Consider the following 17,307-nt stretch of genomic DNA (forward strand, 5'->3'; position numbering starts at 1 on the left):
AGACTTTTGCTTATAACTCAAATCAAGAGTTTATGGGCAGTTGAAACATATTTTTGGTTATATTTCTGAATATACAACAAGATTTTATACATATATTACAATTGTAGAGGAGAGAACACCTAAATATAAAATAGTACCTCTTACAGTAGTATACAGAATGAGACCTGTCAAGGGTTTCTACAGGGACTTCCCTGGTGGTCCAGTGGTTAGGACTGTGCACTTCCACTGCAGGGGGCTCGGGTTTCATTCATCCCTGGTCGAGGAACTGACATGTGAAAAGAGTACCACATCCCTTTCTTTCACTCTTCACTGCCATACCTAAATGGGTGTGCCAGTTGTTATTAAGCCTCCATTATGAAATTGAGTGGGCAAAAGAATGCATCTGTGCTCACAATTCCACCAGAGGTAGCTCTGCTTAAGATTTATTGCTTTATAAGTAAAATATTTGCATATGCTTACTTCTATTACTTTTTTCAGTGCTAGACCTAGGTTAATTTGCATAGTCTATGTAACCTAGAGACTGTACTCAGGTTTATCAATTTTGTGCTTTCTTAAACATTTACTTTACACATCTAGGCAGGTTACACTTAGCAAATAATTAGAGATCCTTTTTTCAGGATTATTATGCGGTCTCAAAAACAATAAAGCTGAAAAAGTTTTGAGTTACACACTTAAAAATTACTTATGTAATGAATTAAAGAAGAAGGTCGAACATGTTTATAGAGGCTCCCATTCATTACATAGATCTAAAATGTATTTCATCAAGGAAGAGACCTTGCGAGAATAAGGTAAAACCAACAGACTTTTTTCCATTTGGCTGACTGATTACCTGTTATTTTTTAGGCCTCTTTGCACCTCCACGTGCCTTCAGTGCAATCTGACGAGCTGCTTCACAGTAAACACTCCCACCCACTTGACTCAAATCAGACTTCAGATGTCCTCAGGTACAGCTCTTTTTACCATTAAGAGTTCTCCATAACAACTTTGCAAGAATACAGTGTTGATCCTTATGTATTTTTCTCATTTTTGGCGGTAGTTTACAGTTGTGCACCCTTGGATTGCTAGATGAATTATATGTCATTCAGAGTGAGTGCTTTTCTTTCTAACACGTGTAATCTACTTTTTTTTTTTTTTTTAAGTATTTTTGTTTATTTATTCATGGCTGTGTTGGGTCTTCGTTTCTGTGCGAGGGCTTTCTCTAGTTGTGGCAAGCGGGGGCCACTCTTCATCGCGGTGCACGGGCCTCTCTTGTTGCGGAGCACAGGCTCCAGACGCGCAGGCTCAGTAATTGTGGCTCACGGGCCCAGCTGCTCCGTGGCACATGGGATCTTCCCAGACCAGGGCTCGAACCCGTGTGCCCTGCATTGGCAGGCAGATTCTCAACACTTGCGCCACCAGGGAAGCCCTGTAATCTATTTTTGAGAACAATTTTAATGAAAATCAGTTCTCTTTAGTCTCCCCATGACTCTCTGTTTCATACCTTACACTTTTTTCTTTAAATTGACTTTGAATCTTAGATGCCATCATTGGAAATTGCTTCCAGAATTTAAAGCACAAGTAAATACATGACTTACATAGTTTACTTGCTTTTCAGGTTTGTTTTGGAACAGTACAATGCACTCTCCTGGCTAACCTGTGACCCTGCAATCCAGGACAGACGCTCATGTCTCCCAATTCATTTTGTGGTGCTGAATCAGTTATATAACTTTATCATGAATATGCTGTGATCTTCATTTGATGGAACTGTGCAAGAAAAGAGCAAGGGAAAAAGATATTTCGCTGCAAGATTAAGTTACAATTATCTTCTCAGTGAAAGTCATTTGTGATGGGGTCTAATTCTTATTACTTCAACAAATATTGTTTTGACTTGGGGGTATGGGCGATAACCCTGTTATTTTTCATTGACTATACTGAACTCTTTAGGATGATGACTGATCATACAAAGCGTATTATAACATTTTCGTAGCAAAATTAACCTTTTTTTTCCAGTCACAGTATTTGTGAAAAGTAATGAGCCATAGTACCCAGTCATGTTAAATGAATATTAAAAGCATGGAGAAGGAAACATGAGGAACAATGAATTTCAACATATGGCTTCAGAACATCAAGATGTTCTTGTATTGGATTATAGTATCTAGTATTCAAAATGCCTGCATCTCTTATTTATTGTAAGTTTTTAAATGTATAAATTGTCTTATATTTCTTAACCTCTTTTATAAAAATTTTCCTAGAAGGTTTATACTGCCTTCTTGCTTTAAAGCAATTGGTCTAAAATATATGTAATCGTCTTAATTAAAAAGTTGCAGTAGGGTTGCTTTTAGAGTATTATTTTTTTGTAAGGGGGTGGGTGGGACAGTAAATTTGTATTGTCTTGATGTACAGTTTAATGGGGATAGAGGGGGAATAATGTCCATACCATTGTGTGTGGAGGATTTACAGCTAAGCTGTAGTTGCAGAGTACATGTACAGTAATGAAGTTCACTGTGTTTATAAATTGAAAAGGTACCGGGTCTTACAACATTTTATATATCAGTCACACCTTTACAGAATAACATGATGGCAATATACAAGTGATATTGTTAGGTGGTTTAACTTAGAATAAAATGAGAATTCTTCAGTTATATTTTGTACTATGGTTTAGGGCTATGACTAATATTTCAGGCCATTTCCAGTGAAAGAAACTTAGTTTTACAAGAAAAACATTTGCTACTGAATGCTTAAACTAACTTTGGTGTTTAATGTTACATGCTTACATTTTTTGTTGTTGTTTTAACAGTGGCACATCTAGGCATGGGAATATTATTACTTATGAAAATTATCTTCAGGATCTGCTATAAGGTTGAAATTTAGCCCAGCTCTAGGCATTTTACAAATTATTTTAAGAGCAGTCACTCTTGATTGACTTCTTTTTTTTTTTTTTTTTTTAATTAAAGATTGGGAATGTGTGTGAGAGTTTGCATACGTATGGATGTGTGAGTGCAATCAAACTGTGGTGTAAATAGATCCTCAGTGAATTCTGGTATTCAGACTATTCCACTAGTTAAAGAACCATTTTCTAAACTTAACCTGTTTCCTTTTGCCTTTTTATTTATTTAATTTTCTTGGTTTGGAGATGGCAGTCCCAAACACCAGAGTCTGTACTTTCCTGTAAACACAGCTCAGATTAAGGCAGGGCATATGCCAAGGAGGTTCTCACCTCCCTAAAGAAGGGACTTGAATTTTAGGGACTTTAATTCACCCCTTCCTTCAATACAGCTTTCCCTCTTCTTGTTTGCACATGCCAAGATAGCTGCTTCTACGCAGGCTTTATCCCCTTAAAAAATCCTTTCTACAGTGCTGCTCACAAGAGAGTCCAAGTTAGCCTCCTGCCTGTGTCGCTGACTTGAATTCACAGTCGCCAAGTCTACCTGTCTTTCTTGGAAGCAGTCTAGCTAAATTTTGAATTTGTATGTTCACTAATTCTCTACAAGGACAAAATTGATTGTATTTACAAAACTGTAATTTGGTATGTTTTGTTGTTTTTTGGTTGGCTTTTGTTTGTTTGTTTTTTTAACTGAAACTTGTTTTGTAAATACTATATGCTTAGCTTAAATATCACTTTCTTATGAACAATATAATTTCTTCAAATTATGTATATTGAAACATTAGCAAGTCTTGTTTTTCCTATAGAAAAAAACAATTGGTGACAGAGGTTTTTGATCATTTCTTCAAAATTATAATGCAATCCCAATGGTCAGCATATTTTGAAGTTAAAATTTAAAGATCACATCTCTGCATTTGTTCTTAAATTATGCTAACACACTACAGATTATGTTGGCATGTTTTTTTCTGTACTTAAAAAAAAAACTTGTCTGAGATTTGAGGGGAAAGATGCTTATTTGGAATTTCTATTAAAACAGTATCCTTTTTTATATATTTTATTAACTCAATAGTGACTCTTAAAATAAAAGCGGTATTCTCAATTGTTTAAATCACTAGCCTATAGTAACCACACCTCAGTTTGAAAACAGATTTTTTAAAAATTACTCTTTCTTTTATATGGAGCCATAAGGAAGGAATCCATTATACAATTCCTTTTTATCTGGGAATCAGGGAATAGTTCCCAAATACACAGGATTTACTGTTAAGATTTTTTTTCTGCCCTTCATATATAAATTCACACTCAAATAGAAAATTATTAAATAGCCATTAGAAAAGGTCAGGAGATTTGTTTCAGGAAAAAAAAATAAATTAAGCCTTTCATGCAGGATGATGGATCTGACTACTGATGTACTGTCACAGACAAGTATGGGTAGTTTTGTTTTGTTTAAATAGGTAAGCAAAGTAATATACTTTATACCAATTGATCACCAACACCTTGACTTCTTTGTTACAGTGCTAATGTCTGTTTTTTGTGCAGTTGTCCATTACAAAGCAGGGTGGGAGTTGAATATTTTGGCATTTTAAAAGATTAGTTATATAATGTCTGCTTCCAGCCAGTGAGAAACATCTAGCCATACCTTTCTTATGCAAGCCATTCAGTTATCAGGACTGTGAATTAACACTGTATGAATAAATTTCTGTACACCTTATTGTTTGGCCAGAAGGCCACCAAGTGTACTTATATGTAATCCTTAAATTTTAAAGTAGCTGTAATTTTTAAATCTTTCTAACTTTTCTTAAACCACTAAAATTAAGCTCTTACTACTTAGTCAACTATCCTCAGCTGTATTCGTACTCAATTGTCAGTATGGCACAGATTACTGTATTAAAATATTCTCCTTTCGTCTTCATATTTACCTTCTGAGGTAATTTTTTAACTTAATGTGTTACTACAAAGATTTGCAGATCTTTAATCAAGCACTATGTTAATACTGTAATATCAAAGTACTATGTTGCATTATTTAAAATGTTCAAATTGAATACATTAAAAGGAAGTTTTTAAATGCTGTTGCATCATATAATTTGCTATTCATCCACTATGGCATCGCATATCAGTCTATTAATACATTTAATGTTGCATGAGTGATGTTTTGGTCTGGGTTTCCTCTTAAGAGTTTAGTTTGTCTAAATTAAGGAAAAATGTTTTTGACATACTTTTTTTTTTTTGGTTTCCCCCCACCCCTCAAAAAAATCTGCTAGAAATCTTAACCTTTCGATTTTTCTTGGTGTTTTAATGGGCCCAGAACTGTGTTTAAATTTTTATATATATGTTTTCTTTTTTGTGGCGTATTAATTTAAAAACTGGATTTGGGACCTAAAATACTCCTCAGGTTGATGTATTCATGAAGTTTTAAAATAGCTTTAGTTTTCAAAGTAAACTGGATTTGTGGACCTTAAAGTTACTGAGTTTAAACTACAAATTGTAATGTCATTACTGGACGTGTCAGCATCAACTCTCTCAAAATAGCTTGGTCACTTTATGAAGGGGCGTTTTAAAGTTGTTGTTTAGCAGTGAGATTTAATATGGTCCAATTGCTTTTTTTTTTTTCTTTAACGCGACAAAAAAAGAAGAAGGAACAAACACTATTGCTGCCGAATGCCATAACACTGAGTTGTACAAATTGTGATTGAGGAAATGAAAAGGTTTATACTTTTTAAAAAAAACAAAAACAAAAAAAAACTTCAAATGGAATAAATTATTCATGAAGCCTTCATTGTGGTGTCTCATTCTGTTGAAAATATTTCTGTCTTAAATTTGTGTAAAAAGTAGTAGTATTTTTATGTCACTTATAAATGAAAAGGGGCAACCTAAAAACTGATGGAGTTTCAACTTCTTTGAAGTATTTTATTTTTTTAAAGATTTTAATCATACCTTGGTGTATAATATACAGGAAAATTGTATATGTACCTACGTATTAATTCCTTTTAGGCTGATCGGTTTGATACCAGTTTTCTAGTCTAAACAAGTTACCTTCAAATATTTAAAGCTTAGTTCTGTCCTATTTTTTTAAATCACACAGATGTTTTTGAAACATAAGAAAAGTGGGGTTTTTTTTTTTTTGGCTGTGCCGCACGGCTTGGGGGATCTTAGTTCCCGGACCAGGGATTGAACCTGGGCTTTTGGCAGTGAAAGCACGGAGTCCTAACCACTGGACTGCCAGGGAACTCCCAGAAAAGTGTTGTTCACATATGAACACTGAAAATAGCTCTGCGCATTTTTTATAAGCTGCTGTTTAAAATATTTTTGTCCAAACTTAAGCTGAGTAAGGACAGATCCCAAAACTGTTGTGGTCATTTTAAAATCGTTTCTGACAGCAGAAGTAAAAACAAAGAATCCTGTATGTTGTTGGAACTTTTATTTTAAATTTTTTTGTCTTATGGTTTATATTACCTCTGATTTTTTTTCTAACTTTTAAAACAATTTAACTTTATGTATAACTAAAAATAACTGCAGGGACTTCCATGGTGGTCCAGTGGTTAAGACTCCATGCTCCCAATGCGGGGGGCCCTGGTTCGATCCCTGGTGAGGGAACTAGATCCTGCATGCTGCAACTAAAAAAAATAGATCCCATGTGCAGCAACTAAGACCCGGTGCAGCCAAATAAATAAATAATTTAAAATAAAAATAACTGCAAATCAAGCTTTTGGGGGGAGGGGTACTCACTTGTTGCCCAACTACATACACCCTTTCCTTACTGTTTGTGGTTTTAAGTATTGAAAACCAATCTGAAAAATCCTATTTTGAGTGACTTACTGAAGGAAATGATATTTTTTCTTCAATATTTGTTAAGAATTCAAGCTGCTTAGAGACAGACATGTTCCCTACCTTAGGCAAATATGCTTTTTACATTGTGACCCACTGTGCTACATCATGGCAAAATCTTAAGACTTGAAAGCTCAAGATGGTAGTGAATCCCTGGGAATCTTTTCTTGCAGAACTTCTGCCAAGTTCTCCATATGAATTAAGAACTACAGATTGAGAGGTGAAATCGTGGAATATGGTGAACATTTTGAAATGTTCTACAAGGAGTATATTGCACATGCAAGTGACCTTGCCTCTTGATATCAGTAGCACATTATTTACATAGGCATACAGGCATATCTCATTTTACTGCACTTCGCTTTATTGTACTTGGCAGATAATGGGTTTTTTACAAATTGAAGGTTTGTGGCACCCTGCGTTAAGTCTATCAGTGCCATTTTTCTAGCAACATTTTCTCACTTTGTGTCTCGGTGTCACATTTTGGTAATTCTCATAATATTTTTAACTTTATTATTATATTTCTTATGATGATCAATGATCTTTGATGTTACCGGTACTATAGGCTCAGATGATAGTATTTTTTAGCAATAATGTATTTTTAAATTGTATGTACATTGCTTTTTTAGACATAATACTGTTGCACACTTAATAGACTACAGTATAGTGTAAACATAACTTTTTACATTCACTGGGAAACCAAAAATTTCATGTGACTTGCTTCATTATATTTGCTTTACTGCAGTGGCCTGAAACCAAACCCACAGTATTTCCGAGGTATACCTGTATGTATTTGCTAATGAACTGGATGAGGTGACTTGAAATAATATCAGCTTATTACTAAAGGTACAAATACACATTTACCACAATTCTAGAATCAAAATTACAACATGTTCTAACATTTTTTTCTGTTTAATGATTTTATTATCAAAATATGCCCGAGACAAAATTGTTACTACAGAATTATTAAATATTTGGAGCTATAGGGTCATTGTAGGTTTTTAAGAAGTCTCGAGGCAGAACATCTACTTCAGGATAAAGTTAGAAATGCTGTTTGAGCTCTATTCAAACTATTTGTAGTAAATAACCTTTGAAATGTTAGTTTCTAGGGAAACGGGCATTTAATGGAAACCATTCTCAGGCATGTTAAGTGAAATGTTCAGGCTTTGCTTAACGAGATATTCAGGGTGTATTGCTCTACTAACAACTAGTTCAGATAAGTCAATTCCCCATGGCCCCAAGAACATATAGTTAAAGAGTATAAAAGTCCAAAGGGCACACTGGGTTATTTGAAGGGTTCACGTAAGCAAAAACAAAAGAGAAAGGAAGAGAGTCTCTGGTTTCGGCTCATGGTAAAAGATAAATTTAACTGTTGTGAAAGTATTCCTGAGTCATCTATACTGATACTAATTCTACAGTTTCCAATATCTTCCTGTGTATACGCTAGAAGACATCAATCCTGGACTGAAAACTAAAGAACCCTCATTCTCAGGGTCCTATAGCTATAACCAGAAATTATGCTTAATATTGTTTGAGGTGTTTTTTTTTCTTTCAGAGCGACCCACCAGAACTGTTTCAGGAATGACCTTTTGTGAAGGTAAAAAAGGTTGATGTTTTTAAACCTTCCTTACTTTGCCACTCCCTGCTACAGAGAAAAAAAAATCTTAGTGATACATTTCAACAGTCCCCAAACCATGTAGTGTCTTATAGGCTTGCATTCAGAATGCCTGAGTTTGTCTTGATTCTGCTTTTTTTTTTTCTTGAGTAAATCTACTTTTAACTAAAATCAACAATCTTCTTCCACAAAAACCACCCGGTCCTTAGTAGTGTTCCTTGTCACTGTGAATGGCACTACCATCCATTCAGTTGTGCAAACCACAAACTCTTCCTTGTAACCAGTCATCAAAAACTGTTGGTCTTCTGTATTTACTATCATATATGTCCATTTCTATCTCTATTGGCCTGACCTTAGTCTAAATTAGCACTATGCAATGCTATAAAGGTGATTAGGTAAAAGAACCTTATCTGGGCGGACCACTGCAATATCCTCCTAACTTCGTCTCTCTACTTTCAGTATGTTCTTTACTTGGTAGCTTAAAACCCTTTATGGCTGCTTCTTGCTCTAAAGATAGATACCAGAAGTCTTAGATGATCTGTCCTCTGCCTACTTCTCCACAAGCCCCAGAATGGGCCTTTCTCCTGTGTTCTCCTAGCCTCCTAGGCATTTGAGTTCTTTGAAAGTCCCACGGTTATTCTTGCCTTAAGGCCTCCCCCTAATTACCACGTATACCCTTGCCTCAGATCAGGGCCCCTTGTTAAATACTCTTATTGTTATATATTCTTATTGTAACACATTATATGGGGACTTCATAGTGTTTTTTGCAGTTTATAGTTGATTGCCTCTGCTACCAAATGACTCCATGAGGGCAGAAATTTGGTCTATTTTGCATACAGTTCCAATGCAACACTTAGCATGTAGTAAGGCACTGTAATATTTTTCGTATAGACTTCTTGTAACATACCAGAAATTACAGAACTTAGCTTTAGTGTGAGTTTTGCAAATAATTTAAATGAAGTTATAAAATTTTAATTACTTGGAACTTTTTTCACATTAGTAGAAATAGTTTAGCATCACTGGATTAGGATTCTTGTACTCCTAGTTTTGCCACCCTCTTGCTTGTGACTTCAGACAAATCATTGAACCACTCGAAGTCTCAATTTGCTCATTTGTACATGAACTCAACCGTAACCATATCTTCCTAACCAGCTTCGTGAACCTCCAAGGAAACTGCAAAAAACACTTTGAAATTTTTAAAATACAAATGTGAGGGATGATTAATATAATACCTATGTTCTCTAGAAGAGTCAAATCCAGAATGAACTAAGGCTGGCAAGAGAAAAAAGATGCTTAATGGCAACAACAAATAATGTTTCTAGCAAGAGCAAGGATGGAAAAGATACAGAGTAAAGTATTTAGTACTCAAGCTTTATCTCCCTTCTGTCCCAAACTACCCCCACTAAAAAGATATCAGCTTGAAGGGTCTTCAGGCTCTAAAATGTAAAATAACATGATGGAGTTAAAATCTGAGACAGTTAACTGATTTAAAGGAGTCTCAAGTCTCCACACCCAAACGAATTACATCCTGAGTGCTGAAAAAACTTGCAGATATGAATTCAGAAACACTGTAAAAATGAAGGGTTCTGGAAGAGTGGAAATGTACAACTTGCCCAGTTTTTAAAGTTTAAAAAACTTATGTCCTAGAAACTACTAACAAATTTACTTGACTCTAGGAACAAGATCACCAGAAGCCAGGATAAAGCACTATTCGTTCAATAAACGAATTGATTATCTACCCTAGTAATGAGATACAAACCTTTGACCTTAAGCCCTCAGTCTACTGAGAAACATATTTGTATAAACAGTTTGATAAGCCCTCTAAAGTGGTATGAATGACAATACAGTGCATATACAAGAGGGAATAGCTGAAATCAAGCTCATATTTTATTTTCACAGCATTGATAAACTGATCATGGGAATCCACATCCAGCAGGTTATTTAATAAGGTTTCATAATTCATGCTTGAATTAATTTAAAAAGCCAATAGTAAGTGCCATACTGTGTGCCAAGGGCAAAGAAATAAATATGAATCCTGCCCTCAAAGTACTTACTTTCTGGTGAGAGGGACACAGACTAAAAATTCTAACAATTACAGGGTACTATATGAAGTACTACGATGGAAAGAAGCAAAGGGTGGCCTGGGAGCACTGAAGAAGGGTACTTAAGTCTAATGAAGAGACAGGTGATTTGTCAGGACAGGATTTCTTACAAGGGAACACTAGAGGTGACACTTGAAGGATACTTGGGGGTTACTACATAAAAGAGAATAAAAGGCATTCCACACAGAAGAAACAGTAGGGGAGAAGACCCATGAATAACATGAAGGACTTGGGAAACAAGCAGTTCAAACTGACTAAAATGGAGGCACCGTGGTGGGACATGGCAGAAGTCTAGGCTAGAGAGGAGTCAGACCACAGAAAAACTGTCTTTTGAGTGCCACCTTAAAGGAAGTGAACTTTATCCCTAAGCAGGGAAGTGTTTTAGTAGTTGGGATGATTCATAATTGGTTGAACAATTATGCCCGAAAAGGCTTGATTGGTGGAGCTATGTCAACGTGGAGGGATGTCTCTAATGTTATGCTACAGAACCTTGGCTGAACCCAATTGTACTCAACAATTTACCTATAAAATTAATGTAGATATGATATGTTTAGCCAAAGCAGATAGCCAGTATAAAAGAAGAGTCCAAAAGGTCTTGACAGGCAGAAACAATTGAAGAAATCTTGTAAAATAGACACACTGTTGAGGATAATTATAAAGAGTTCCATGTTGAGAAAACTGGAGCTAGATATCTCCTGAGATCCCTTTACTTTTGAAATTCCGTGATTCTATTTCCAAAGAACATTGGTGCTCCTTTAAATACCTAAGTCTTCTAATTTGTTGAAGCTCATTTCCTGGGCAATAATTTACATAAAAGCACCTAGTATACCTGAAACACAGTAGATAACTGTTTTTTTCTTTTTTTGTTTCTCTTTTTCTTTCTTCCCCTAGTCTGATTGACAAATAGTTAAAGCAGGAAAGAATAAATCAAAGTAAGCTAGTCAGAGGTGAATGTTCACTTCATCCAGGACTTAAAGTATAGGAACTATACAACATGTTTCATCAAATCTAAGACACCAGTAATTGCAAAACATTTTATGTACCACTAAGAAAAAAAAAATGCTGTCAAGTACAACTTAACAACTATTAATTGTAAGATGTCCCAGTTTCAGAGATGTTAAAATGTGAATAAAAGTCATCATAGAATTGGTGAAACATATCTTTTCATGAGGAGAAATGGTAATGAGCCTCAGTACCACTTTGGTCTTAAAAAGGGATTATTTCCTCAAACATTTAATAACAAAAAGGTATGCCATAATTATATAAGATACTCTTTTGATAATCCTTTGGTAAGATACTCCTTTGATAACCAAAGGTTAATTTCTAGCATTATTTACCATTCTAGAAGTTACCGAATCTGCCTAAGTAAACATCTGATCTGCCAAGTCTAAAAATTGGTTTTAGTATAGTTAGGGAGTAGGCCTCAGAAGAAGCCGATCTAAAACTCAAAAGCTCATGAATAAATCTTTTTTCACTAGGATTTCTGAGTTGTATAGAATGATTACGAAAATGATTTCACTGGCAAACATTACAATGTAGATTTGAAAGACTTTTGTTGACTAAGTGGATATGAGGGGGAGAGGTTGGAGTCTAGGATGATTTCCAGGTTTCTAGCTTGAGCAACTCTGGGTGTTAGAAATATTCACTGAGATAAAAATTGGAAGAGAAAGGTACTTGGAGGAAGATAAGTATCAATACTCATCACCATTACACTCTAGATATCTCATTCAGGTAGGATGTGATTTGCTATTCTCTACAGATCAAGATGGATGTACATGTTGTATCTCCATTAGTGATTACAGGATCATAAACAGAATTGGAAGAGATCTTAAAAATCATTTAGTTCATATCCACCTCCTCCTCTCATTCATCCTCCAAACCAGTGTTTGAATTCCCTTCACTCTTGTGAAATGATCATCCAGGGAGAATGAAATTGCTTAACCTCTCACTCTCGATTCCCAGAACTGTAAAATGGAAATAATATTACCTACCTCAGAGAGTTAAATCAGATAACAGATACAAAGCACTAGTGCCTAGCAAGTGTTCAGTAAGTAGGTCCTTAATAGATTATCAGTTTAAAAAGTGACAATGTTGTACGGTTTGTAACCCATTGTGAAATTGATTGTGAAATCAATTTTAGTGTGCAGTGATCAGCAATTTGAAGAAGTGAAATCGAATACATAACATGTAATGTGTGTATTATTTCATAAAACGTTTGTTTCCATGTAAATGTGGATATACATGTGTATCTGTGCTCTGGGTCACAATGTGAAATGTATTACTGTGGGCCAGGTGGAAAAATGTTTGAGAAACACTGCAACACACATTTGTTCTTTTCTTCCTTTGCTGATTTTTCGTGTTGAAAGCAGACCTTATTTTTAAAGAGATTATCCCTTTGTCAAAGCTTTAGAAACTATTAAGTATGAAGTACTGTATCTCTGTAAAATATTTTTGTTTCAGCTCCTCGCATAATATCTGCTGAACAGAACGTGTTAAATACACATCGGTTGAATCAGGAACCAGAAATAATATAAAAATATATAGAGACTAGAGGTTCTCAATCTACTGGGTGATCAAAACTCCTTTGAGAAGTTGTTGCAAGTTTTGGACCCTCTTTCCAGAAGAACTGTCAAACACCCACAATTTTGCACGGATTCTAGAGAATTCCTTAAACTCCATCCATCGTCCTCTAAGGATCTATGATTCCTGAGAACCCGAAATGAAGATGTTTAATTTATGACTGTGTGTTGAGGTTGAGAGCAGAAGGCTTGGGATTAGATTACGTTTTAAATTCACCAACAAATCCTAAGATTATAAAACTGGTGCTGAAAGGGCACCACAGTTCTATAGGCAGAGATGGAAAGAAATGTGTACAGTCTGGTTCTATTAGTGTTCTGGTCAAAGAATAGTGGGGGCAACTTTAACATTTTTTTAAAAATTATTTATTTTTGGCTGCCTTGGGTCTTCGTTGCTTCTCGCGGGCTTTCTCTAGTTGCAGCGTGCGGGGGCTATTCTTCGTTGCGGTGCGCCGGCTTCTCATTGCGGTGGCTTCTCTTGCTGCGGAGCACGGGCTCTAGGCGCGGGGGCTTTAGTAGTTGTGGCTCTTGGGCTCTAGAGCGCAGGCTCAGTAGCTCTGGTGCATGGGGCTTAGTTGCTCCGCGGCATGTGGGATCTTCCCGGACCAGGGCTCGAACCCGTGTCCCCTGCATTGGCAGGCGGATTCTTAACCACTGCGCCACCAGGGAAGTCCCAACTTTAACATTTCTTTTACATACGTTGTCATTTGAATGCCACGGGAGTCCTGTGATGATGAAACTGCAGTTCGGAGGGACTTAATGATTTATCTAAAAGGATTCAGCTGGTATGCTCCGGGAAAGAGACTGCAAACTGCACGATCCTACAACTCCCAGGGGGAAGTTGGGTAGAGCACACAGAGGCGGCGGAAGGGGTGGAGCCGCCCATGCGCGCCGTTGCATCATCGCCGACGTCTACAGGTTTCCTTTCGCGGCCACCCTTCTTTTCAGTCCAGTACGGTGGCCGACGGGAGCCAGACGCTGGGGATGAATGAAGGTGCTGTGTGCAGGTTGAAACAGTCTCCTCCGCTTTCCCCTCCCTTCAGTCCGGGCTGTGCCTTTGTGCGGTGTCCTCATCCAGCCCCCATCGCACCGCTGGCCCGATTGGTCCCGGCGACTGGGTTTTTGCTGCCCAGGTCGACTCAGGGCACAGCCCGGGCTGGGGAATCCGGATTATCGCCTAGGCCCAACTTCGGACCGCGCTCTAGATTTCTACCGCGTCCCGCCTCTAGTCCCGCCTCTAGGGCGCCGAATCCCCGTGGGGTCCCGGGAGGTTGGAGGGTAGATCTTAAGGTATGAAGCTTTCACTTCTCAGGCCTCAGAGCGTTTCGGGGTCCATGTCCGCAACCTGCCCGACTTTTCTCAGCCGGGGGGATTGGTTGGTGCTCGTTACGCCCGGGGCCAGACCTATGAGCACACAGGTCTTGGCGCCTCGGCTCTATCAGCCCGCCCCTCTTAAAAGGCCAGCTCCTTTTGCTTAAAAGCAAAACGTTTCTGCCCAGCCCTCTGTTACCCACGTTTCTGCTAGTCTGTGGGTCTCAAAGGGGATGGCTTTGGCGACCTGCTACTTGCTTTTTCTGTTTCTGATTGCTCTTGAAGACAGAGAAGTGCCCAAGTGGTACTCAGCTTTCTCCCACAGCTAATTGCACCTCCACAGCTGTTTTTTTTGGTTTGTTTGTTACTAGTGACACAGGGGATATAGGATAGTGTTAACGTCTCCGGGGCGTTGAATCTGTCGTAGCTTCTGACTAGTGAGGCGATTTACCAGTGCTTCCACCGACTCGTGGAGGGTGGGAAAGAGAAGCCTAATGGTTCTTCACATATGTTGGGTAGGCGTGTGAAAATAAAGAGGTACAAAAGAGGAGCGTCCTTAACTATGCTGTTCTTTTACTTGCATTGTGGCACTCATAGGACTGGTACAGTGGAGAAAGTATTGGACTGGGATTTAGTAGATGAGGGTTCAGCCTTGGATTTTGCCACTGACTAGTAATACTCCTCTGGGCCTGTTACTTAATCTCTCTGGGTTTCATATTCCTTCTTTGCAAAGTGGGAGTCTTAGAACAGAAGGTCCCTAAGTCTGAAAGAGACATTAATATACTCTGTTTTCTTTCTCATTTTCCAGGTGGCAGTAGAAACATAGGGAGCCTTTAATTGTGCCAGGAATATTGCCAACATCGGGGCCTGTTAAAGAGAAACCACATTTTTCAGAGGTTTTAAAAAGAGGGGCACTCATACATGTGGAGTTATACCCCTACTTTTTTTTTTAACCGCTAGGATCAACAGTGATAATGACCGAGTGTACAAGCCTTCAGTTTGTCAGTCCTTTTGCTTTTGAGGCAATGCAGAAGGTGGATGTTGTTCGTTTGGCATCTTTAAGTGATCCAGAATTAAGACTTCTCCTGCCCTGCTTGGTGCGGATGGCACTTTGTGCTCCTGCTGACCAGAGCCAAAGCTGGGCTCAGGATAAAAAACTCATCCTTCGTCTTCTCTCTGGAGTGGAAGCTGTCAATTCCATTGTTGCTTTGTTGTCTGTGGACTTTCATGCTTTAGAACAGGATGCCAGCAAAGAACAACAGCTTAGGTAATGTAATACTGTATAATATGTGGATTGATTGGTATTTACTTGGATTTGCCTAAAAAGAGGGAATCAAACTTTTTTGGAGATTTTAGGGCTTCTTATTGCAGTGCACTCTTCCAAAAAAGAGGAGATTGGGAATCTGAACTTTGGAGAGCATTTTTTAAAGTTATTCTTTATTTATATTAAAATTCTAGGGTCTTTTGAATTCCATATTGTAAAATGTTGTGCTGAGAACTTTGGCTCTACACACTGTTGTACTCAGGCTAAACTGATTAGGCCAATTACTCTCAGTGGGAAGGGGGTAGGGTAAGTTCCCCTAGAGTAGAAGGATTTATTGGAATCTCCTGAGAGGCTTTTACTTTTTTTTTGGCTCTGCCACACAGCATGCAGGATCTTAGTTCCCTGACCAGGGATCTTAGTTCCCCAACCAGGGATCCTAGTTCCCCAGCCAGGGATGGAACCCCCGCCCCCTGCAGTGGAAGTGCGGAGTCTTAACCACTGGACCTCCAGGGAAGTCCTGTAGGAGGCTTGTTAAGCTTGTACTGAGTCCCCCAAATTCTGGACATTTGTTTTGTCCTTCCTCCCCCATTGTGGATCCAGTAGTGAGCCACTGTTGTTAATGGAAGTGGGTGTTAACTGTCAGTTGTAATGGAGTCTTTACACAGGTTGTGAATCTCTGAAATAGACAAACTGAATATTTCAGAAGTAATACATTCATGAAATATATGAAAAGAATTCATACATTCTTTTGTAGATTATTTCTATAAAAGATCGTTTTTATGCTTTTATTTCTGTGCCAGTGTTCTCAATTGTTTTACGCGTTTGTACTTTATTAGGCATAAACTTGGAGGAGGCAGTGGAGAGAGCATCCTGGTATCACAGCTGCAGCATGGACTGACTTTAGAGTTTGAACACAGTGATTCACCTCGTCGATTGCGTCTTGTGCTTAGTGAACTTTTGGCAATTATGAACAAGGTGCGTCTATTTTAATCACAGCTCAAAATATGCATGACTTGATGTCTACACATAGAAGGTAGAAACAGGCAAGAAGGCAGGCAGGTTGCATCCTCTCGTGCACATATTTCTATTTGTTATGTAAGTGTCTTCCTTTCAAAGGCTTGAAAGGATATTAAATGCCTGCTTTTAAAGGCTGTTTCTAATTACTGTTTTTCTCTAATTTATGCCTATTCTGCATTCTCTATCGTAAGGTTTTTTTCTGTATGGAGTCCATTCAACGGCTTCTTGATATTTAGAAAGATATATAGCTCAAGACTTGTATAAGTGACAAAATTTGAAAATATCTCTATAGGATATAATTTCTCCCATAAAATGTTGTGAAATATGTACGTGATTCCTAAAAAATGTGTGAGATTCCTTTAGATACTGATTGAATTATGTACCTCATACGTAACGGTGATTGGGGAGTATCAAAGCTGAACTGAACGTGGGATATTTGACTAGCTGCACTCACTAGATGACTGAATTTTTCCTGTATACTAAAGAAGGCTATTCAACCTCTCATCTCAGCAAAATGATAGGTTACTTTCTTTCTTTCTTTCTTTTATTTTTTAATTTAAAAAATTATTTTATTTTATTTTTATTTATTTATTTTTGGTTGCATTGGGTCTTCGTTGCTGCATGGGCTTTCTCTAGTTGCGGCGAGCGGGGGCTACTCTTCGCTGCGGTGCGTGGGCTTCTCATTGCGGTGGTTTCTCTTGCTGCAGAGCACGGGCTCTAGGCACGTGGGCTCAGTAGTT

General features: G+C 37.7%; 2 protein-coding genes across 2 annotated transcripts in view; both read left to right on the forward strand.

Annotated features, from left to right (window-relative positions):
• The window catches only part of MED13 (mediator complex subunit 13), a 96,309-nt gene extending 90,675 nt beyond the window's left edge, over window positions 1-5,634 (forward strand). Inside the window, exons 29-30 of the mRNA XM_068529824.1 lie at window positions 844-944; window positions 1,595-5,634. Of these exons, the coding sequence (XP_068385925.1) occupies window positions 844-944; window positions 1,595-1,727 (234 nt within the window). The 3' untranslated portion in view covers window positions 1,728-5,634. The remainder of the gene's footprint in view (window positions 1-843; window positions 945-1,594) is intronic.
• An 8,391-nt stretch (window positions 5,635-14,025) lies between these two features.
• Window positions 14,026-17,307, forward strand: part of INTS2 (integrator complex subunit 2) — a 56,920-nt gene continuing 53,638 nt past the window's right edge. Inside the window, exons 1-3 of the mRNA XM_068529681.1 lie at window positions 14,026-14,265; window positions 15,095-15,553; window positions 16,387-16,525. Of these exons, the coding sequence (XP_068385782.1) occupies window positions 15,261-15,553; window positions 16,387-16,525 (432 nt within the window). The 5' untranslated portion in view covers window positions 14,026-14,265; window positions 15,095-15,260. The remainder of the gene's footprint in view (window positions 14,266-15,094; window positions 15,554-16,386; window positions 16,526-17,307) is intronic.

The sequence above is a fragment of the Eschrichtius robustus genome, chromosome 20 (genome assembly GCF_028021215.1).
Source record: "Eschrichtius robustus isolate mEscRob2 chromosome 20, mEscRob2.pri, whole genome shotgun sequence".
Taxonomy (NCBI): Eukaryota; Metazoa; Chordata; class Mammalia; order Artiodactyla; family Eschrichtiidae; genus Eschrichtius; species Eschrichtius robustus.